The sequence below is a fragment of the Panthera uncia genome, chromosome D4 (genome assembly GCF_023721935.1).
Source record: "Panthera uncia isolate 11264 chromosome D4, Puncia_PCG_1.0, whole genome shotgun sequence".
Classification (NCBI taxonomy): Eukaryota; Metazoa; Chordata; class Mammalia; order Carnivora; family Felidae; genus Panthera; species Panthera uncia.
The window spans coordinates 10,690,509-10,714,016 of record NC_064807.1 but is presented as its reverse complement, the minus strand read 5'-3'; the positions used below and the strand labels follow the sequence as shown (position 1 = coordinate 10,714,016).

The 23,508-nt window shown below is 45.9% G+C and overlaps 2 protein-coding genes across 3 annotated transcripts in view; one reads left to right on the top strand and one right to left on the bottom strand.

Annotated features, from left to right (window-relative positions):
• The window catches only part of LOC125924726 (putative COBW domain-containing protein 7), an 80,018-nt gene extending 70,077 nt beyond the window's left edge, over positions 1-9,941 (bottom strand). Inside the window, exon 1 of the mRNA XM_049633494.1 lies at positions 9,610-9,941. The gene's annotated coding sequence lies outside the window, so the exon portion shown is untranslated. The remainder of the gene's footprint in view (positions 1-9,609) is intronic.
• A 31-nt stretch (positions 9,942-9,972) lies between these two features.
• Positions 9,973-23,508, top strand: part of DOCK8 (dedicator of cytokinesis 8) — a 227,687-nt gene continuing 214,151 nt past the window's right edge. For both annotated transcript variants that reach the window (XM_049633191.1, XM_049633181.1), the window contains exon 1: positions 9,973-10,312. In XM_049633191.1, coding sequence (XP_049489148.1) covers positions 10,260-10,312 — 53 coding nt within the window. In that variant the 5' untranslated portion in view covers positions 9,973-10,259. The remainder of the gene's footprint in view (positions 10,313-23,508) is intronic.

Genomic DNA, 23,508 nt, shown 5'->3' with positions numbered 1-23,508 from the left:
CCAAGAGAAGACAAGAAGCCGACCATGCATTCTTCCCCCTCTTCGCCACTGCAGGCTGCTGGCCCCAAGCCCACTCCGGCTGGGGGAAGATTCGTCATCATAGATAAGGTGGAGCTTTCCAGTCTCAGACTTGAAACTATGTTTGCGCTTAAGGACTTGTACCTTGGAGAAAGAGAAAAGTCATGGGACCTGCCATACTCCCATGGGGGATAGGCAAGGGTTATCCCCACTGAATGCAGAGGGAAACCATAGAAAAGATGGGTTTTGTCTCCATCCACCAGTCATACGGTCACAGTATGGGTTACATGGGCATTTACTTTAGTATACTCAGGTTTTTTGTTTGTTTTTTTTTAAAGCTGATTGCTGAACCATGATCTAGGCCTAGAAAGAGAACCGTTTCAGGATCCTAAATTCACAGTATGCCTACCCATATAGGTTATCTATTTTATTTGCCATTGCGCCCAGCGGTTCCTCTCACCACTTAATCCAAGCTAAACCTCCAGCTGATACAAGTTTTTAATCTTATACTTTTAAGGATAGTTTCCTTTTATTTGACAGCTCGCAAACAATGGTTCTCAGACTTTGGTATGAAACAGAATCACCTGGAGAACTTGGCAGACTTATAGAGGTCTATGCTTCATCCTATTTCCGTAAGTTTGGGACTCTGTGTTTGTTCTTAGCTCTCTACGTAATTCTGACACTCCCAAAGCATGAGAACTTCTGTCTTAAAAGACACAGATTGGGGCGCCTGGGTGGCTCAGTTGGTTAGGAGTCCGACTTTGGCTCAGGTCATGATCTCTCGGTCTGTGAGTTCGGGCACCGCGTCGGGGTCTGTGCTGACAGCTCAGAGCCTGGAGCCTGCTTCGGATTCTGCGTCTCCCTCTCTCTCACTGCCTCTTCCCTGCTCATGCTCTGTCTCTCTCTGTCTCTCAATAATAAATAAACGTTCAAAAAAAAAAAAAAAAGACACAGATTGCTCAGGGATGGGCCGTAGGTTTGGGGACATGGCAGTCAGGTCACCTGAATCTAACATCCATATTCTATGTCTTAGCACCACGTAGTGATGCCGTTATGAGAATCGCAGAGATCACACAAATTGTGGCATGATACAACCTCTTGTCTGTGGCCGTGCCCAGTCAGATGTGTGTAAGGACCAGGGGACACTGAGTCAGGCAAGTCTGTCCTAAGAACCACCACGCAGCCTGCTCTTCCCTCTTCTGAAAATGTCCTAGTGCTTGTCATAGTACCTAAATTGTTATGGTGATACCGGGGCTGAGGGGGGGGGGGGAATGGGTGGAGTGAAATCAATTGGGAGGATATTGGAGATCAACGAAATGGGAAAAAAAGCTTTTCAAAAATTCGTATAAGCTTTGGTCTGATGCTGGCGCTTGTCAGGGGCCAACAAAATTTCTAAATGTTCTATAAACCTGTCCGGTTTCAGTTCTTCCTCAAATGGATGAAGATATTTATGGAGACCAGAGTTACTTAAAGCAAAATACTCTGCTTTGCAAACCTATTTCTTAAAGGGTGAATACAAGCAATGAGAAAAATGTTAAGATTTTTTTTTAAGTTTCTTTATTTTGAGAGAGAGACAGAGAGAGCGAGTGGGGGAGGGTCAGAGAGAGAGGGAGAGAGAGAATCTCAAGCAGGCTCCATGCTGTCAGTACAGAGCCCTTTGCGGGGCTCCAACTCCCCAACCATGAGATCATGACCTGAGCTGAAACCAAGCATCTGATGCTTCACTGACTGAGCCACCCAGGCGTCCCAACGCTAAGATCTTAGTAGACAAGTGGGACAAGATATAAATAGATACACACATGCCCACACACACATAGTAAAATAGCACACACAACCATGTAGTAAAATAACAGGGAAAAATACCCAACTCATCTAACTAATAAGCACGCAAATAAAACATTTTAAAATGTATTTCTAGGCTAGTAAACTTGGAAAAACTAAAAATAAATGCTAGTATAAATGAAGGTAAAATGAAAGTCTTTAAATTTTTTTTCTTTTTTAATATTTATTTATTTTGAGAGAGAGAGAGAGAGAGGGAACACAAGCCGGGGGAGGGGCAGAGAGAGTGGGAGACACAGATTCTAAAGCAGGCTCCAGGCTCTGAGCTGTCAGCACAGAGCCCGACGCGGGGCTCAAACCCACAAACCACGAGATCACGACCTGAGCAAAGTCAGACATATAACCGACTGAGCCGCCCAGGTGCCCCCAAAACGGAAATCTTTTAAACATTGCTTGTAAACTGGTACAAACTAACTAAAGTCAAAATCGTGTTTGTAATGTTTTGTTTTTTTATCTTTAACCTTTCATTTTGAAAAGATTTCCGATGTACGGAGCAGGAATCTATGCATAATCTTCTTCTTGACTGACCAACTGTTTTATTTTCATTATTATTTATAACCTTATTTTAATGTTATTAATACCACCGTTGTCATCGTCATCGTTGACCATCGTTTCCCAGCCTCCCTTGCAGCTGAGGGGAAGAACCAGACTCCTGTCTAGACCATGAGTTCTAAAGGCAGGTTTCCTGGACAACTTCTGGGAAAGATAGCGCCTCACGCAGAGAGAGCACTGTGCTCGGAGTCATGGGAGCTACCTTGTGATCACGAGGTCCTAAGGGGATTGGGTGTTTGGTCGCGTTGTGGAGTTGCTGTCCTAGGCTCAGACCACCTGCCTCTGGTTCACTTGGGCAATACACTTAGAGATTAAGCTACTTTTTATTTGGACCTTTAGTGACTTGTCGCTATAGATATTTCAGATCATGGTCAGAGCAGGAATAATGACATCATTTACTAGAAGAGTTTTACATTATTTACTCTGTAACAGTTCTGGAAAGAGGTACCACTGTTAGCCACATTTTCCACGTGACGCGTGCCGACCGCAGCTGGCGTAGAAGCCTACCGCTGCATCCATTCAAGCATGGATCGGAGTCCAACTTCCCCTCTGGGGACACAGCAGACGCAAGGTGGGAAGTACAACACTTCAGTAGGTGCCTGGAAAATTGTCCAGGCAGAACAAGCCAAGGGATAGGTAGTGGATCTTTTCTTTAGGGAGATGAGAGTAGTTTGGCAGGGAAATGGGTGCACGGAGGGGCCTGAGGGAAGTCAAGGAGAGAGCTGAGGTCAGGAATGAGGCGGTGACCATCCCCGCGGGAAGCGTTCCAATGAGAGGCAGAAGGAACCAGACCAGAGGACCAGTCTTGGCTTTCTGTCCCCCATAAATCCTCCCTCTCTCTATGCCATACGACTTTGAGAAAATTGCCTAAATCCTTTTGTGAAGAACTGTGTATTTCTCCATCAGGGTCCAGTGTGTGTACTCGGGTTGAGGAAGGTGGCGTTGGCAATGTCAGATCTAGTGGGCATTATCCTCATCACGCTGTGCCCATACTCTGCGGGACCGCCCTCATGGTGGATCTCCAGGTAGCAAGAGGCATCCCCCAAGAGGCAATGACCTAGATACAGAAACAGCCACCACTTTGATAGGATCAAGTCTGCATTCTTTGACAGGATCATTGTATTCAGGCCCTGCCCACCTTCACAGCTTCTTTTCTCACCACTTCACTCCGAACCCCTCGGGCTCCCACTGTGTGTGTGTGTGTGTGTGTGTGTGTGTGTGTGTGTAATTTTTAATGTTTATTTATTTTTGAGAGAGAGAGAGAGAGAGAGAGAGAGAGAGAGAACGGGGGAGGGGCAGAGAAAGAAGGAGACATAGAATCCAAAGCAGGCTCCAGGCTCTGAGCTGTCAGCACAGAGCTTGATGTGGGGCTCGAACTCATGAACCGTGAGATCATGACCTGAGCCGAAGTCAGATGCTTAACCGACTGAGCCATCCAGGCGCCCCACCACTGTCTTTTTTTTTTTAAGTAGGCTCCAACCCAGTGTGGTGCCCCAGGCGGGGTGGGGTGGGGGTGGGGGTTGGGAGGGGCTCATACTTAGGACCCTGAGATCAAGACCTGATCTGAGATCAGAAGTCAGATGCTTAACCGACCGAGCCACCCAGGCACCCCTCCCATTGTACTTTTAATTCCTGGGATGGACTGCGGAGTCTCTGGGCTCCCTGTTTTGTGCACAGTGCTCCCTGTGCCTGGGATATCCTGAACGCCTTTCTCTGCCTGGCAAATGCTTCCTTGCTGGTTAAGACCCTGTTCCCATGTCACTGGGTCGGTAAAGTCATTGTTCCTCAGTGTCAGTCTCTCTGCCAACACCCTTTTCACGATAATAAATCACTTCCTCTCTGTGTTTCCTCACTCACAAGAGTTTTGTGCAGCAAAACCATCCTGCATTGTCACCCGGAACTCAGGCTTCTAATTTTCCTTTGTAACGCATCTCGTTCCTAGTCCATGAGTTCTGCGAAGTCAGGGAGCAAATATTGTTCATTGTTTTGCCCCTAGTATCCCTTAGTTCAGAGCCTGACATATGGTTACCATCTGGTAAATGTTTGGCGACTGCATAAAAGGCACATAAATGATAGTGAGAGAATTAATTAATTCATGAATTAATCCAAGGTCCTTCTAGTTAAAAAACTGCTATGGTATGAAATATTCCTATTGAAAATGAAATAGCATTGTACATTGGAATATGATATAAATCCTAAATTAAATTTTTTTACATGTTATTTTTGAGAGAGAGAGACAGATTGTGAGCGGGGGAGGGACAGAGAGAGGGAGACACAGAATCTGAAGCAGTTTCCAGGCTCTGAGCTGTCAGCACAGAGCCTGATGAGGGCCCAAACTCATGAGCTTTGAGATCATGACCTGAGCCAAAGTTGGATGCTTAACCGACTAAGCCACCTAGTCGCCCCTAAATCCTAAATTTAAAATGCATACATGTATACATATATATGTGTGTATATATAAATGTGTGTGTGTGTGTATATATATATATATATATATATATATATATATAGTAAACTGTACCTATAAAAATATATATGATATGGGGCACCTGGGAGGCTCAGTTGGTTCAGCCTCTTGATTTCAGCTCAGGTCATGATCTCACAGTTCATGAGATTGAGCCCCCATCAGGCTCTGCACTGGCAGCATGGAGCTTGCCTGGGGTTGTCTCTCCCTCTCTCTTTGCCCCTCCCCTGATCACTCTCTCTCTCTCCAAATAAATAAACTTAAAAAAAAAAAACCTCTCTTAAAAAAAAAAATATATATATATAATATGCTTGTATATATATGTATGTATTATGATTATTAAAAACATTTTTTAATGTTTATAATTTATTTTTGAGAGAGAGAGAGAGAGAGAGAGAGAGAGAGAGAGAGAGCGAGCATGAGTCAGGGGAGGGCAGAAAGAGAGAGAGACGCAGAATCTAAAGCAGGCTCCGGGCTCTGAGCTGTCAGCACAGAGCCAGATGTGGGGCCCGAACTCACGAACTGTGAGATCATGACCCGAGCTGAAATCAGACGCTCAACCGACTGAGCCACCCAAGCGCCCCTCACCATGATCATTATTAAGGGAAAAGTTTCTTATTCTTTATTCTTTTCACATTTACGGATTTCTTGTGACAATATAAGGAATGAAGTAGAGAAAATTAGGAACTCCAATTCTAGTGTCTGAGCTGAGGCTGGCTTTAAACGCCAGCACACACATCTGTCTCTATCTGTCTTCAATCATAAGACAACAAGACAAATATCTACTTGCTAGTAGTAATCTGTATGCTGTTCATTTCTCAACCCAAGAAATAAACACAAAACAGACTGGAAGATGTTCATACAAAGGCACAGCTTAAACACTCAAGAGAATAAAAGAGACTCTTACTTCCTTCTGAAAGACACATGAAACTCCAACTCAACTTCACTTTAACAAATATTTATTGAATGGATGCTCTGTGTCCAATACTGGGTCCGCTCTTCATTCCTTTATTCGAGTACTTGTTGAACACTTACTATGTGTCAGGCATTATTCCAGGCAACAGAGGTTGAGCAGTGAATACAACAAAAATCTCAGCACTTACAGAATTATATGCTAGAAGCATGAGAGATAATATACACAAATAAATAAATTAGGGGTGCCTGGGGGGCTCAGTTGGTTGAGCATCGGACTCTTGATTTCAGCTCAGGTTATGATCTCACACTTTATGAGATCCAGTGCTGTGTGGGGCTCTGCACTGACAGTAGGGAGCCTGCTTGGGATTCTCTCTCTCTCTCTCTCTCTCTCTCTCTGTACCCCCACCCTGCCCCACTCACTCTCTTTCAAAATAAATAAATACACATAAGTAAATAAGTTATGTCAGACAGCAATAAGCACTATAGAGAAAAAGTTGGAAACAGAGTTAGGAAGTATCTGACTAGGAAAGGGGGCGTTTTAGTAGTTAAATATAGGTAGTCACGGAAGGTGACATTTAAACAAAATCTGATGGAGGTCTTCAATCATTTGGGGAATAAAGAGTGAGATGTGCAAATGATCACACTTTTGTTGGGAGTCCTGTGGCCCTCGCATTCCACGAGGTTGCGTCTTTTGGTGATGACCTACATTTTTTTTGCTCGTTCAAGGTGCCATCAGAGTGAAAGACATACTCCTTTGGGTAGAGGTGGAAGATGTAAATTTCATTCAAACTTTGAAGGATCAGAAGAGACTGTGACTTCAGGTGAGATGGCAGGGAGAATGACATCAGCACAGGAGCCTTGGGTCAAGGAGGTCTTCCTTACTTTGACAGAGAAGTAAGGTTTACAGTTGGTTCCAGGAGGGCCTAGAAACCAGTTGGAGAGCTCCCACTTGGTTGTAGGGCTGTGGGAAGTCACCAGAGTTAACTGAGCAGGGAAGAACATGATGAAAGCCGTATCTTCGGAAAATTAATACAGCACACGGTCAGGGTCAATTGGAATAAAAAGAAGCTCGAGGCAGGCTGGCCATGAAACCCTTCTCCTTGCTGTTACCTAGGCATTAATTGAGGAGGGCGGGACTAGGACCATGACGTCACATAGGAGTGAGATTTATGAAGAATAACTAACAGGACTTGGTGGGTGATTAGATCCTAAAGAGAAAGAAGAGAAAGAAATGAGAGCTGACACATTGACAGAGTCCAGAGAGAGGCGAGGAGATGGTGTCATCCTAAGACTGAGGGGCTCTGTCAGCCAAACAGCAGGGACGGGCTCTGGGTCACACAGCTAGTGAAAAGCTGGAGCCAGAAGGCAGATTTCCTGCTTTTCCCACACAAGACGACTCCAAAGCTCGAAAACTGGCATATGGGGAAATAGGGCCACTCAAATGAGTGATTTGTGAGGGCTGACAATAAAAACGAGTGATTATGGAGGGATAGCCAGCTTACAATCAGGTGGAGGAGACAGAGAATTTTCGTTTTATATTTGTGGAGGTTGAAGATATCCAAGAGGAGGTATCCGGGAGATACGCATTAATTTAGGACTGGAAACGACTTTATCCCTTACTAGCTTGTGATCTTGGGCAAGTCGCTTAACCTCGCTGAGCCTCAGTTTTCCCAGGTGCAAAGTGGGGATAATGTTATTATTTAATGGCTATAATTAATTAATACTTGCAAAGGGCTTGGAACAGGTCCTGGTACAAGGAAAGGGCTATTTGTTAAATAAAATAGGCACGATGCAATGTAAAAAAGAAAAAGAGGTTGGCTTCCTGGAGAGGTAACAAGATGTAGGGAAAATTAGAGGACAATTTATGATATCAGGTCTGTCGTAGAAGTCAAGGGAGGAATTTTACGAAGGTGAGAAACAAAATCAAATGACACAGAGATGCGGAGACAAAGGCGAGCCACGAGAGGTCAGAGGTCTGGAAAGCATCCGAATTCCAGTGGGTTGAGCATCTGACTCTTGATTTGAGCTCAGGGCATGATGTCACAATTTGTGAGTTCGAGCCCCACATTAGGGTTTGCAAGTGACCTGTGAGTGTACCCAACAGCAGACACATTTTTAAAATAGGCATTTCAGTAAATTAGTGGGTAACATATTCACGGTGAATTGTTAAAATGCTGTTAAGGAAATCTGGAGTCATTTCTAGCCATCAGAGGATGGACAGCATGGGCCACAACACCTGCCTCACCTTTATAATTAGGTACCACATACTCAGCTGAACGCGGCATGTCTTGGTGTGAGATGGGCGATTTTATGATTTTAAAGTTTCCTTGACTGCAAATTCTGAAATGTGAGAGACTCTCATCACATTTTATTTGTGTTTGTACGGAAATTGGCACATTTTTGCTCTGTATGAAAGTGTACCTATGCCACAAACATTCAGAAACTCATAGTAGCCCCCATGAAAGGCTGACTTGGAACAGAGCAGACTCACGACTCCACTGTAAACATTTGTCTACAAATCATCCATTTGTTCCCAGTTTGAGAAGTAGTCACAGAATTGTTCTCCTAGCATTTTTTTTTTTTTATCTAAATGTTGGCTTATAAATCCCAGTGCAGCAAATGAACTTAGATTTCTGAAAGTCAGAAACTCCACATTACAAAAAAGCATTCTTTTATTTGGATCTTTTTTCATAGTCTATATAATGCTGGACTTAAGAACTTTGTCTTAGGTGCTTAAAGGCATTGATATTTGCAGGGAAAAGTCACCTAACCAGCTCTGAAGAATTATTAAAGTAACAGAGTCAGCCAAAACCAGAGAAAGGAAGGCCATCAGGAAGAGACTGAATTCAATCCTCCGGTGTTTACTATTAGGGTGCAAACCAGAAACCAGCAGCATCCCACAGGAATAGAATATTGTGACCCTCACATGTGAGCTGTGTATATAATTAAAATTTCCTTTAATGCAAGCCACATTTTAAAAAAGGTAAAACAGGGGCACCTGAGTGGTTCAGTCAGTTAAGCGTTCGACTTTGGCTCAGGTCATGATCTCACTGCTCCTGAGTTGGAGTCCAGTGATGGGCCCTGTGTTGACAGCTAAGAGCCTGAAGCCTGCTTGGAATTTTGTGTCTCCCTTTCTCTCTGCCCTCCCCTGCTAATGCTCTCTCTCTCTCAAAAATAAATAAACATTAAACAAAAATAAAAACAAATGGGAAATTAATTTTAATATTTTCTTTACCTAATATATCCAAACTATCATTTTAACATGTAACTAACACACAAAATCATTAACAAGATATTTTGCATTATTTTTTCTACATGATCTTTAAAATCCGCTGTGCATTTACACACTCAAGACCTCTCCATTCAGACTAACCATCAGTTCCAAAGGTCAACAGCCACACCGGACAGTAGCCTAGCTTTGAACCAAAAAAAAAAAAAAACCTTGCTTTGGTATTTTTTTAAAGCACAAATTGCCAAACGGAGGCATTATTCAGAGAGCGCTCTATTAGAGCAAAACCGAGAGCAAATCAGTAACTTGAAATAAACGCGTACTTTCCCACTGTAGCGAGCATTGGGACTTTTCTGATATTTCCTGAGTTGGGGCTGAGCCTCTCAGCAAACCTCTCAGTGTGAAACTGAAATAAACAGGCCTGCCGTGTGTTGCCGCGTATCCTTGACTCACAGCAAAGACGCCTGTGGCGTTTTCCCAGAAAAACAAAAACAAAAACCTTTTATCCTAATGTTGTAAAAAAAAAAAAAAAAAAAAAAGAAAGAAAGAAAGAAAAGAAAAAACTTGAAGGGGATGTTGGGGGGTAACTTACAATGTTTACTCCTTGGAGGCATTCATTCTATTTACAGCAGGTGCCCCAGGAAGGATGCGGGACACATCTTTTGCAAAAGTTGATCTGTATCCTGGGTTGTGTGTCTGCCAGCCTGCCTTCCCCCAGGCTTGGCGTGGACCCCGGACACAGCCCGGCGCGGAGAATCCCAGGGCTGGTTTCCCGGCCTCGCCGGGTCCCGCGGGGCGGGCGGACAGCGCGGTCCCCCTCCTGCCCTCGCGCGCTGGCAGCTTCGCGGCTCCGGGCGGACGGACTTTCCCCGCCTCGCTCAGCGGTCGCCCGGCCCCCCGCCCGCGTGCCCTCCTGCCCGAGGTCAGGGCCCCCGCCCGCCGGAGCGCGCCGTCGGTCGGAGCATCCGGAGGGCAGTTCCGCGGCGTGTCCACACCCTCTCGCCCGCCGCTCCCTGCGCGCCGGGCCGGGCGCCGGGTGGCTGGGCTCGCCGCCGCCGCTCGAGGCTGGGCCCTCCCCCGCGGTGACTGCAGCGCCGAAGGTGGAAATGCGGAAGTCTGCAGCCCGGACGGACAGATGAGGCTCGCGTCCCGCTCGGCGTGCGCTGCAGCGGCTCCGCGGCGCGTCGGACCCCAGCCGTCCGCGCCCCGCGCCCCCCGAGGCCGACGAGGCGCGCGCCAGCCATGGCCACGCTGCCGGGCGCAGAGCGGCGCGCGTTCGCGCTCAAGATCAACAGGTAAGGCGCGCCCCGCGGCGCGGTGGACTCGCGGCCGCACCGCCCCAGCCGGCCGAGCGCCGCGGGCGGCGCGGCGGGGTGCACCTGAGACCGCCCCCCCCCCACGCCGAGCGCCCCCCGAGGCCGCCGCGGTGGGGCAGCCGAGCGCGCGACAGCCCGCTCCTTCCCGACAATCCTGGGCCACCAGCGTCCCTTCCCCGAGCGAGCTCTCGGGCCACCTCCCCAACCCCGCCTCGCCCGCGCCGCCCTCGGGGCCTCTGACAGGTGGCCGCGCGCGGGGGCGCGGGGGCGCGGGGGGGGCGATGAAGGGCAAGGGGTTAGCCCTTCGGGGGGCTCGCCGCCCACTTCCTCGTCAACTGCGCCTTCCTTTGAGCCTGCGGTGAGACGGGGCAAGAGGAGAGGCGGCTGAAAGGGGAGTTTTGCCTCTGGGGGCAGCTGCTTTGGGGCTTTGGTTCTGAGCAGGGCGCTTTGCCCTGTGCTTTTACTTTTCCCTAAGAAGTTTGGCTCCTGTGGACATCGCTATTTTTATTCCCTGGTCCGAGGGAGCCTTGAAGTGGAAAAAGTGATTTTTTAAATTCTCCGTTTAAATAAACAGAGAGGAATGGCCTGTGGCTGATATTTTTACATTTATAGCGCTCGGGCAAAGAACTAAGGACAAGGAATCCAACTCACCGTACAATTCCTGGCCAAAATGGCACAAACTACACGCGAGCACATTTACTGCTCAAAGTTCTCACCGGAGGTGCTCTAACTGCAGTTTTTCCTCTCCGGAAAACTGCTGACAAGTCGTTGGGGCCATGTTCGTCTTGCCCTGAGAAATCCAGACCGTCTGGTTCAAAGATAAGGCGAAACTGGTCCTGAAGGGTCAGCTCATTATTCCCCTGCCCTCCCTGCCGCTGGGACTTGTTATTCTTCTCTCGGCCCAGCCGGTGAAAGGGTGGTTCCACAGGACATTTTTTTGTGCCCATAGTGTGTCAAGAGGTGGAACAGCAAGGAATTAGAAGTACGGAATAATCTGGCGGTAAGGACTTCTAGAGGGTCACTGGGCTTCCTTGCGATTTTGTTTCTACCTGCTGGAGGGCTGAGGGCAAGTCCTTTCTCTTACCTTACTATTTCTTCACCTTTAACACGAATTTAATTGTGAATATGTACTGTAGATCAATGTTGGAGGCCAAAAGGTACTAGTTGAAAGGCATGAAGTAGATCAGGGATCTCCCCGTGGGATTTTTTTTTTTTTTTTGGATTAGGTTTCATGACTGTTGCAAGCCAGAAAGAGCAATTGATTCATTTGGAGAATTTGGGAATCAAGCTGAAGTTATAAATGAAGGTACCGCTTAGCCACGACGGCTCCTCCCTCCCTGTGAATGTTAGGTCAGGAAAATTGTGACTGGGACAGAAAGATGTTCGAAACTGTGAGGTGTGGAGGAATTAATTCCGGGGGGGGGGGGGGGGGCGGCGGGCAGCGGCAGGACCTGCGCTCATCCTAAAAGCGCTCTTGAAAGCAGCAGCCGGGTTGGTGTGGCCGGGCTGGAATCACACGTGCTTGCAGATCGGCTCGCTGCTATAAACCGTGTGACAGTGGGCATGTCGTTTAACCTCCCTAAACTTTGGTTTCTTTCTATGTCAAGGGGGATAATCATGATACCTACTTTTTACGACCATTGGGAAGACTGAGTGAAATAATGGGGGCAGAGTGCTCGTAGGGCCTGGCTGAGGGCGTATGTTACGCAGTGGCTGTCCTCATCGTCATTGCCGTCAGCTCCCATCTTTGTCACCATTGTCTCCGTTGTCACCTTTGAGAGACTAAGGAAGAAGGGGCAGGAAAGAGAGCTGGAGTTGGAGAACTTCCCATGCAGGGACCACTTTGGGCTGGGTGTGACCATGCCAGTGGAAGGCTAAAGCTGCTTGGGGCGGATGGCCTCGCCCATATGTCTTCTGTCCCTGTGCTGAGATCACCAGACATGCTCAGTGGAACAGAAGGTGCGATGCACTCTGAACAAGAAGTGCCTCACTCAAGTTAAATAAAGTAGAAAAGGTTCCCTAATCCTCGGGTAAGAATAAGGATTGGATATTCCCATTCAGGAGGGTTGTTTTCTCTTCTGAGGCATTTGTGTATTGGGCAGAAGAGTTATAGTTACTGCTCAAAGGAGTTCATTAATAAAGACATATGTGGTTTTAATATCATATTAAAACTCACCTTTAGTTGATCGCTTACTGTGTCGCAGAAACTGTGATATGCTTGAGGGATTATATCATTAAATCCTCACAGAAATCTTAGGAGACTCACATGAAATCTCATATGGAAGGAAAATGAAGCCTGGAGATGTAGTTTGCACAAGGCCATACAATTTCAAGGCCAAGAACAGAGCTGGGATTATAAACTACTCTAAAGATTGTACTCTTTTTTTTTTTTTAATTTTTTAATGTTGTATTTTATTTCTGACAGACAGAGACAGCACGAGTGGGGGAGGAGCAGAGAGAGAGGGAGACACGGAATCCAAAGCAGGCTCCAGGCTGCGAGCTGTCAGCACAGAGCTCTACGTGGGGCTCGAACCCACAAACTGTGAAATCATGACCTGAGCCAAAGTTAGACACCTAACCTACTGAGCCACCCAGGCGTCCCAAGACTGTATTCTTAATTGGGCATGTACCATTTTGATGCCTGAGTCTTAATAGTTTCCTTTAAAAGCAAGCAAGGAATTACCTGCTTTTTTAAAAAAATGGCATTTCAGTAGTGGCATTGGCGATCTTTTCTGTATTCTGATTAGTGTTTAAACCACTCAGGTGACGTTTTGCAATTTTGAAGTCGGAAAAGAAAATGTTTTCCCTTATGTGCCTACCCACTATTTTTTTTAAAATAGATCAACTTGGAGGTGCCTGGGTGGCCCAGTCAGTTTTGTGTCCAGCTCTTGATTTCACCTCAGGTCATGATCTCACGGCCCATGGGATTGAACCCTGAATCAAGCTCTGTGCTGACAGCGTGGAGCTTGCTTTTGATTCTCTCTCTCTCTCTCTCTCTCTCGCTCTCTCGCTCTCTCGCTCTCTCGCTTTCTGCCCCTCCCCCGCTCTCTGTCTCTGTCTCTGTCTCTCTCTGTCTCTCTCTCTCTCTCAAAAAAAGATAAACTTAAAAAGATTAAAAAATAAAACAGATCGGGGCACCTGGGTGGCTCAGTCGGTTAAGCGTCCGACTTCGGCTCAGGTCATGATCTCGCGGTTTGTGAGTTCGAGCCCCGCGTCGGGCTCTGTGCTGACAGCTCAGAGCCTGGAGCCTGTTTCAGATTCTGTGTCTCCCTCTCTCTGACCCTCCCCCGTTCATGCTCTGTCTCTCTCTGTGTCAAAAATAAATAAACGTTAAAAAAAAATTAAAAAAAAAAACAAAACAGATCAACTTACAAAAGTAAGATGCTGTTGAAATATGGCCATCAGTGTATGAAGCATGGGTTCCTGTTTTTTCCCCTTTCTACTCATAAAGATACAAACCAGCCCTTGAAAATGTTTGTGGGGTAACTGGAAATATTCAAATCTGATATATTAAAATTTGTAAGGAGCTCAGTTCTACCCACACTGACCTCTAGAAGGAGTGAGCAGGCCAGCCGACAGTAGGAGAAGAATGTTCTCCACCCTTCCCAAATTCTGTGGCTTCTCGCAAACACCGTCACCCAGTTTAGGGGCAGGGCTAAAGCAAAACAGGAACCTGGGACTGCCCACCCCTCACGATTGCCCTGCCTCTTCCGTACTCTGATGAAGCCTAAATTCCCATATGTTGGAAATCCACATTCTGGAGGAGTCCTATCCTATAGGGCTCTTTGTTTTGTTCTGAGCTCAAAGTATAATCGTGTGATGTCATCGTATGACTTGTTACGGTTAAACGTTTCTCTAGAGCGCACCTCTCAGGGAGATGTGGGGGAAAAGACCCCCCACTGAATTTTTCTTTCTTCTTTTTCTTTTTTTTTTTAATGTTTCTTTATTTTTGAGAGAGACAGGGTGTGAGTGGGGGAGGGGCAGAGAGAGAGGGAGACACAGAATCGGAAGCAGGCTCCATCCAGGCTCTGAGCTGTCAGCACAGAGCCCGACGAGGGGCCGAAACCCACAAGTCGCGAGATCATGACCCGAGCCGGAGTCAGACGCTCAACCGACTGAGTCACCCAGGCGCCCCGGCCACTGAATTTTTCTGAGCTGGAGAAAGTAAAATTTAATTTCATGCAAGTGTCCTGTATTCAGCTTCATTTCAGTGTAACCGTCACTGACTTCCTGTGCACAGAGGAAGACTACGGTAGTTAAGAAATTCACCATCATGTTTGGGATTTCGGACACTGCTTCTTTAAATGTCGTAATACAATCCTTGTATTATCAATTACCTTTCTTTTCTTACTGGCATTTAGTGCTTTCCTAGATTAGAAAAATTAGTACTAATAGTTTGAAATTTCATTAAGTAAAATCTTGGTTTCTTTCAAACAACAGAGAGTTTGGTCACATGTAAAAGCAAAATAAGGACTTTGGATATGTAAGAGAGTGAAAAGGCACAAGGCAGAAAAAAACATAAATGATCGTGACATTCAGGTTTGAAAGGAATAAATAATAGAAAATGGCTGTTGTATGGCAGGTACAGGTCTAAATCTTTGCATGTGTAACTCATTCACCCCTGAAAAGTGAAACGGTTATTATCTCCATGTATAACATGGAGACTGAGCACAGAGAGGTCATAAAAATTGTCCAAAGTTTCAAATCGCTAATGAAGGGCAGGGCTGGCATTGAAATGCAGGTAGCCTTGTTCTAGAATCCTCTAAGTAACATTTATTGACTGCTTCCTATGTGGCAAGCATCGTGCTAAGTACTTCATATATCTTCATCGCATTGTTGTAGAAAAGGAACAAAACGTTAAGCAAAACAATCATCGTGAGAATGTGATTTTATGGACGATAAAAACAAGGAGCTGAGAAAATAGATGGCATTCAAGAATCCCAATACTTTTGAGCCAGAACAGGGTGAAGGTGTGGAGATCTTCCTGAGACGTATTTGCCCTTTTGTCTATGGAGATGACGCACGTGTAGAAATATATGAATAAATGTGCATCTGGAGTGAAACAGTGCCGTTCTTTAGCAGTGACGACAGAGGGGGCATGTTCGTGCTTTCCAGGATCGCTTCATTTCTCGGACATGTTCTAGACCAATGACCTATCGACGAGGCTTCGGGCAATCCAACTCAGGATTTTGGTCTTTCACGTTCAGAATCTTTTTTTTTTTTTTTTTTTCAAGATTCTTGGGAAAGTTCCGCTTTGACCTCAGGCGTCAAGTGCAATTGAAAGAACCTTCTGCCAGGGTGAACTTTTCTTCACTTGGAGTCCTTTGAGCTCTGACAGTTCCCATGGATGTGTGGAGCTAGTATTTACTTCTACATGGAAAATAGATGTATAGTTGCATCCTGCGGTTACCTGTGGAAAGAGAATATAATTACATCGTGTGGTTCCCTGGGGAGAAGGGGAGAGCTCAAGGGATCGGGTTTCCCATCTCACCTCCCCAGCCGGACACACTAATGATGGAATGGGGTGATGCTACAAACACCCCATCCTTCTATACTTAAAAAACAAACCAAACATTATTTATTTATTTTGAGAGAGGCACAGGGTGAGTGGGAGCAGGGCAGGGAGAGAGGGACAGAGAGAGAATCCCAAGCGGGCTCCGCGCCGCCGGGACAGAGCTCGAACTCGGCAAACTGGGAGATGGTGACCTGAGCTGAAACCAAGAGTCGGACGCTTAACCTACTGAGCCCCCAAGGCACCCCATCTTTTCATCCTCTTTAACAAGGACCTTGCCAGGGCAGGGGTGTGACAGTCAGACTGCTTGCTGAAGAAGGAGCATTAAGAAACAGGAGTGCTTAGCATTTTTCAATGGCAGATGATCAAGTGGTTATTCATGGTTTGCTCAATAATAGAGGGCCAAGAAAACGTACTATCCCTGTACCCACAAGTGTCTAGTCTAATTTATCAGTCGCGAAGTTTCTCTAGGGTGCAGGAAAATGCAAGAGTTTATACGGTTGTACTAAGCGTCTTCCCTCTGCTACTTGAGCTTGCACTGTAGTGGCACTGTTGGCTTATGGACAACTTGGGGACACACACAGAATAAAAACAGGCTCATATCGAGGTGCCTGGGTGGCTCAGTCTGTCAAGCGTCTGACTTCAGCTCAGGTCATCATCTCACAGTTCGTGGGTTCGAGCCCCACGTCGGGCTCTGTGCTGACAGCTCAGAGCCTGGAAACTGCGTCGGATTCTGTGTCTCCCTGTGTCTCTGCTCCTTCCCCACTCATGCTCTGTCTCTCTCCATCTCCTTCTCTCTCTCTCTCAAAAAATGAATAAACATTTAAAAAAAACAGGATTATATCTCTAAAAAAAATACATGAAGGCATCTGTATGCAGGGCTTTGGTGAGGTCAAACTATTTGGTAAAGTTGGCATAGGGTATAGGACTGTTATCCCGTGTCCCACCTCATTGACATCAAATGCAGGCTTAGAAAAGCAGAATTGGGGGTTGCAGAGCAGAGTCTCTCCTGACCTTTGTCCTTTTCATCCGTGTTCAACGTGAGAAATAGGAAACAAATAAGCAAAAATGCCTGCCGCCCATAAATTACAGTTATTAACATTGGCATGCATATCCTTTCATTTTTACAAAAGTAAGATCTTATCGCACATGCTGCTCCGGGGTTGGTTTTTAAAATTTTAAAATATCATGAACAACCCTCTCCATGTCAGTCAGTGTAGATCGACATTATAACTTACACGACACTGTTTAAAATTGCCTCGATTTCATCCGCAGTGATTTATTGAATTCATATTCTATTATTGTGCCTCAAGATCGTTTCCAATTGTTCACGGAAACATACAGAGGTTGATGGAATGTCTTATATGTACATCTCTATGTGTTAGTACAAAACTACCTTAAAAACTTCTAGGAGTGGAATTGCTTGGTCCAAGGAAAGAAACATTTTTCAAGCTTTTGATGCTCATGGCCGGGTTATCTCCCGGAAAAGTTATACCTATTTATGCTCCCACCAGTCGCCCTAAGAGTGATCGTTTCTTCGCATCCACACCCCTGCTGGTTTCTATCATTTTTTTAAAAATCTTTATTCCCAAGCTTGACCCCTTCTCTTAAATGTCTCTTGCCTCTTCCTGTTTAGCTTCTCTTCCAGATCCCTGCATGACCTCTGAAGTCATGCTTTAGGGATTAAAACAGTCATACGTTTCTCCTCTTTCCTTTGCCTAATATACAGCTAAAGATGCTGGTAACTCCTGTCTTCTATACTTTCTGTCTTTGTTCATTGAATAGGTGGGTTACTGATAAAGGCAGAATGTTCTAAAAACTTAGGTCTTGTCTTATCTTTTAGACACTAGCTGCCACGCTTGCACTCGCTTTTTACTTTGACAATCTAATCGAATCTATCCATCCTTTGCTTAAACTCTAGTTCTTTTAGGAATCAGAATCTCTGTCCATCATAAAACAAGATTCCAGATGACGTAATTCTCCGTGTTTTCCTCTTCGATCCGATTGTAGAGAGACTGGACTTCTTTCATACTTTTTTGAGTCCCTCTTGCTCTAGGATTGGCTTTGGGTTTACACAACCTGTTTACACAACCTCAGAAGGCTTCACGAGAGCTCTTATCATTCAAAGGATATAATTTATTGTTCTTCCCATGTGAAAGGCCGAAGATAAAAATAGTAGACAGGTTACTTAATGATATTCAGGCTAAAGACTAGATTAAGGAACGTAGAACTTCAAAGTAATCACCTTCTTTCTCCTATTTCTTAACTTTCTGGTGTGTGGTTAATGTAGTGGGTTTGCAAATTCTAGGCTCCTAAGTTTTAAGAGTATATTCATTAATTCACTCCAGCTACCGAGGGTAACTGTGTTCCAAGCACTGCACTAGACCCTGGAAATGCAAAGACAGCAAGCCATGCCCTGGACTTGCAGGAGCAAGGACGTTAACCCAACATTGGTTGGAAAAAGGTCGGAGCCTTCTGCTTTGCTTCCTAGCCCTGCCTTTTGGGGCCTTGTGCCTTCAGAGTGGTCATCTTTGGCGTCATGCTGCTTATTCTAAGGATAGTTGCCGTATCCAGAACATTTTAGGAGATCCTTTTAGAACTGCTCTAAGAGAATGGAGTGTATTTATTTTAAAAAAGAAAAAAAAAGAAAAAGAAAAAAGCTCAGGGGCACCTGGGTGGCTCAGTCAGTTAAGCGTCCGACTTCAGCTCAAGTCATGAACTCGCGGTTTGTGAGTTCGAGCTCCGCGTCGGGGTCTGTGCTGACAACTCGGAGCCTGGAGCCTGCTTCCGATTCTGTCTCCCTCTCTCTCTGCCCCTCCCCTGCTCACGCTCTGTCTCTGTCTCTCAAAAATAAATACACATTAAGAAAACAATTGGCCCAGTGGTGTGAAATCTTTTTCCCTTAAGGGAGAATCTGCTTTTTCTCTTACTTGGAAAGTTTCAAAAACATAGAAAATACAGGGAGATGATAATGTGGCAGGTTCCTGAGGGCCTGTTGGCCAGAATTAATACATGTTAACACGTGGTCACTTTTGTCTTAGATATTTCTGAGTGAAAAACAGGGACATTAAAGATAAATTTGAAGTCTCCCTTATTCTTCTCTCCTATCCTGTTGTCTTTCTTCCTGTCAGAGTCCAGCACTATCACCAAGATGTGTTTTTATTCATTTTGTGATGTTTATTTATTTATTTTGAGGGAGGGTGGGGAGACAGAGAGAGAGAATCCCAAGCAGGTTTAGCCCATCAGCACAGAGCCCAACATGGGGCTCGATCCCACGAACCGTGAGATCACGACCTGAGCCGAAATCAAGAGCTGAATGCTTAACCGCCTGAGCCACCCAAGCGCCCCTGCAAGTTGTACTTTGTGTGTGTGTGTGTGTGTGTGTGTACACATATCCATAAACAATATTCTGTATGGTTTCCGGAATGAGCCAAAGTTATTAGCATGTAATCAAGCCTGTTACATTAGGTAGTACCAGTCCGAATTAATGGAAAGATGTGACCGTCAAATATTGGAAGCCGGGAGTTTAGTTGCGTCCTCAAGTAGCTCCGAGAGCTGTTGCAAAGAGGAACTACTGATTCAGGAAGACAGTTCTATCAGAATCAATTACACGGCACTTGTGTAAAATTGTGCAAAACAGGAGGTATCTTGATGTGTACATTCTGGTAATGTTTCTTTTGTCAATCACTCCTTACGTTGTCACCTCACTCGTTTCCTGGAAAAGCTAGGAAATTTAAAAAAAAAAAAGTTGTTTTTTTTTTTTGTTTTTTTTTTTGGTGTGACCCCTGAGTGGCTCAGTTAGTTGTCTCTGACTCTTGATTCTGGCTCAGGTCGTGACCTCAGGGCTCATGGGATCGAGCCCCATGTCAGGCTCCGTGTGGACAGCGAAGAACCTGCTTGGGATCCTCTCTCTGCCCCTCCCCCCCCAAAATAAATAAATACATCAATACGTACATTTTGTTTGTTTGTTTCCACCAGATAAGTGTATCCATGCTCTGTCGTTGACCCGAGATAAGGAGTTATGTTGAGAACACGTTTATTTTTAAATAGTATGGTTTTAAAAGCACAGAATACAATTTGGGCCTCCTTGCCTGGACATCTGGTTAGAGAGAGCGTGTAGGCTGGCAAAAGAGGGTGGGTGGTGTTTGCTAAAAAAGCACGTGGCTCTTTGGGCTTTGCTAGGACTGACCGGTCGGGCTGGGTTCTCCCCTGTCTGAACAGGGAGGCCTAGTCCCCTGGGGCACCACACCTCATAAGAGGAAAAGTGGGGAGCATGGCCACAGACAGCAGTGCCGTCCCCCAACTCTCTGCTTTGCCTCGCTGCGACACGGGGCGTCCCTCTGCACACAGCAGACCCCTTCTGTGGTGGGAGTGTTAGAATTCTCTGGATTCACTTCCGGGCCACGTACTGTACAGTCAGGAGAAGTTGAACTCTCAGCGGAAGGATAACCGCCTTGGGGGCCCCGGTCATTAGGGCATCAAACTCAAGCTGCCTCGGGGTTGAGTCACCTCTCAGTGATTGACAGTAGAATGACCGTCCAGTTCCCTTATGCTAGCAGAACAACTCAGGCTCAAAGTCCACTAAAAACGTACCTTATCCTGCTGTTTAACATAAATGTTGTTTCAAGGCAGCGGTGGCCATCTGTTCTCTGCGGGAACAAGATCGTCACCTCCCTGTTGACATTCTGACTGGTTCGCTTCACCTACTGGTATCGTGCTCTTTCATTCCAAATCACTGTCTGTGCTCACAATATCCCTTTAGTTTTTTAAAAAGTTTTATTTATTTCGAGAGAGAGCTAGAGCGAGCAGGGGAGGGACAGAGAGAGGAGGAGACAGAGAATCCCAAGTAGGCTCCACGCTGTCAACGCAGAGCCCGATGCAGAGCTTGAACTCACAAACCGTGAGATCATGACCTGAGCCGAGATCAAGAGTCACATGCTTAACCGACTGAGCCCCCCCACCGGTGCCCCTCATAATATCACTCTAGAAGGGGTGGCCAGTTTACCTGTTGTAATTGTACCCTATCCAATAATTTCATTCAACTCACGAGAATTTTTTTGATTGACTATGACCTTCTCTAAGGCATCAGGAGAGGGGAAGATACAACAACCAGTAAATGCCCCAGAATTCAGTGGAGTGAGCAGGTTGACATAAGAGAACACAGGAGATGGAGTTTGTGTGGCTGGGTGAGGGTGAGGGCAGGAATGTTGACAGAACTCTGGGCAGGTAGGGGAGGGGGTTCCAGCAGCCCTGGGAGGTGGGTTCAGCCAGGCCCCAAGGGACAGGGGGGTGAGCGACAGATGTTTATTGGTCACTGGCATGATGAGAATAACTAGCATTGTGCAGAATGGATGGTGTGGGGTCGGCAGGGGGAGTTCTGTGAGACGGACAAGGAGGGGACCACAGTCACCCTCCTGGGAGGTGATGAGGTCTGGGATTAGGCTGGGGTCTCCAGAAGGGAGTGGAAGGGGACTGCGTGCACAGATACTTCAAGGGAATCAACTAGAGTTGAGAAGCGCCTAAATATTTATTCATTTGCTCATGTGATGGACATTGATCGTAGCCTCCTATGTGCCCAACACTGTTCTAAGGTCGACATAGAGCCACGAGCAAGACAGATAAGGTTCTTGTTCTAAAAGAAGTCATTCTCCAGCAGAAAGATAATAAAGATGTAAAGCAGGAAACAGACGAGGAGATATCAGATAAAATAGGTGCTCTGCGGAGAATGTAAAAGGGCCGCGTGGAGAGGGCAGATACTTCAAAAGAGTGGGCGGGAAGGCATCCCTGAGCCGGTAGATCGCTGGGAGCGCTGGGAGCGGGACCAGGCAGAGGAATTAGCAAGAGCTGTGGCTGGTGGAGCAGGGGTAAGTAAGTCTGGTGCGTTGGAAGAAAAGAAACAGCCGGTGTGTCCGGAGTAGAGTGGATGAAGGGGGAGTGGTAGAGCGGAGAAAGGAAAAGTTGGCAACAACCAAATCCTTACAAGCAATGGGGAAAATGTAAACGTTACTCTAAGTGTGCTAGGAAGGTTTCTGGAACAGAGGCATGACTTGGCTGGAAGCAAGGAGAGCGCCCGGGAGGTAGTCAGGGTCCAGGGGACGGACGGTGGCTACACGACAAGAGAGCTGGGACCACAGCGGAGAGGGTCAGTCAGGTCTGAGACACAGCCTGGGGACTGAGTGGGTGGGTTAGATGTGGGGGGGGGGGGGGGGGGGGCAGTGGGAGAAAAGGAGAAATCACCAGGTCTCTGGGGTTGAAGTCATGGGTGGATATTGATGATTTTCACAGAGATTGAAAAGATTGGGTGAGGAGCAGACTTTTAGGGTGAGTCAAGAATTTAATTGGGGGCATATTAAGTCTAATGGGCATATTAGAAATTCAAATAGAATTTCCTACTATGTAGCTTTATTTAGGAATCAGAGATTCAGGAGAGAGGTCAGTGCTGGATATTTAAATTGGCCAAGTCATTATCATGATATTTTTCAAAATGGAAGAAAAGAAAATATTGAAATTATCTTGCTAAGATTTTGACAGCCACCAAGCTGAATGTATGGGATGAGATCGTTCTTACTGAAAAACAGTATGTATGTATCTCCCTACGGAGATAATAGATCGATACGTGTGATAAGGAGGCGACCAGAAGGACATATGCCAACATGTTATCAGGGTTATGCCTGGGTAGTTGTATTATTGATGATTTTTGTTGATGGCATGTGAAGTGTGTGGGTATATGTATATTTTACAAATTTTTGTAATTGTGATCTCTTTATAATATTTATAAAAGAGATACCATCCCAGTGAGAAATCACGAAAGCTTGGAATCCGAGTAAGTTTTGGGAAGATGATTTGGTACTTGTCTTGTAGAGTTTGTGTTTAAGAGAATATAGTCGACTGCACATTGACCTATATTCAGCTCTCCTTCCCTGTGATGGGATTTAACTTTTCACCTTATGGGAGGTGATTTGGTGACTTCAAGGTGAAGCTTTAAGAGCCAGCCTGGCCTTTTTTCCCTCTTCTGTACAACCAGAAATGTTCAGACTGATCTGTCAGCCTGCGTCCTGGAGTAAAGACCATGAGGGCAAGGTCATGCTTGCTCTCTGGAGGTCTTGGTCTTTATAAAGCCACTAGGATTTTTTGGATTCTTCGTTACCACAGCATAACCAAGCCTACTCTGACTAATACAGGTAACGTAAAATATACAGCATTTCTATTGGGCAGCTTGAGCTATAGGCTTGGGGCTTGAATGATAGGTCGGGATGGAACATGTGAATTAGGAAGTCATCAATGAAGGTGGGAAGGTATAGTGGGAAGAGAAAACTAATGGGTCTAGGCTCGACCCACTGCCACTCGGTACAACGGGATATCTACAAAAGGAAACGAAGAAGAATTTGGCCCAGATATGGCAGAGGGGGTGAAAAGGGAGCGAGAAAACCCAGCTAACAAGGCAGTTAAAAAAGTCAGATGCTGGGTATTGAGGAAGGCACCTTTTGGGATGAGCACTGGGTGTTGTATGGAAACCAATTTGACAAGAAATTTCATATATTAAAAAAAAAAAGTCAGATGCCAAACCATGAGGACAAAGAAAGAGCCCTTGGATATGCCTTGCTGGTGGTCAGCATAAACGTCTGACCCAGCAGTTTTAGTGGAGCTGTGGGGAAGGAAGTCA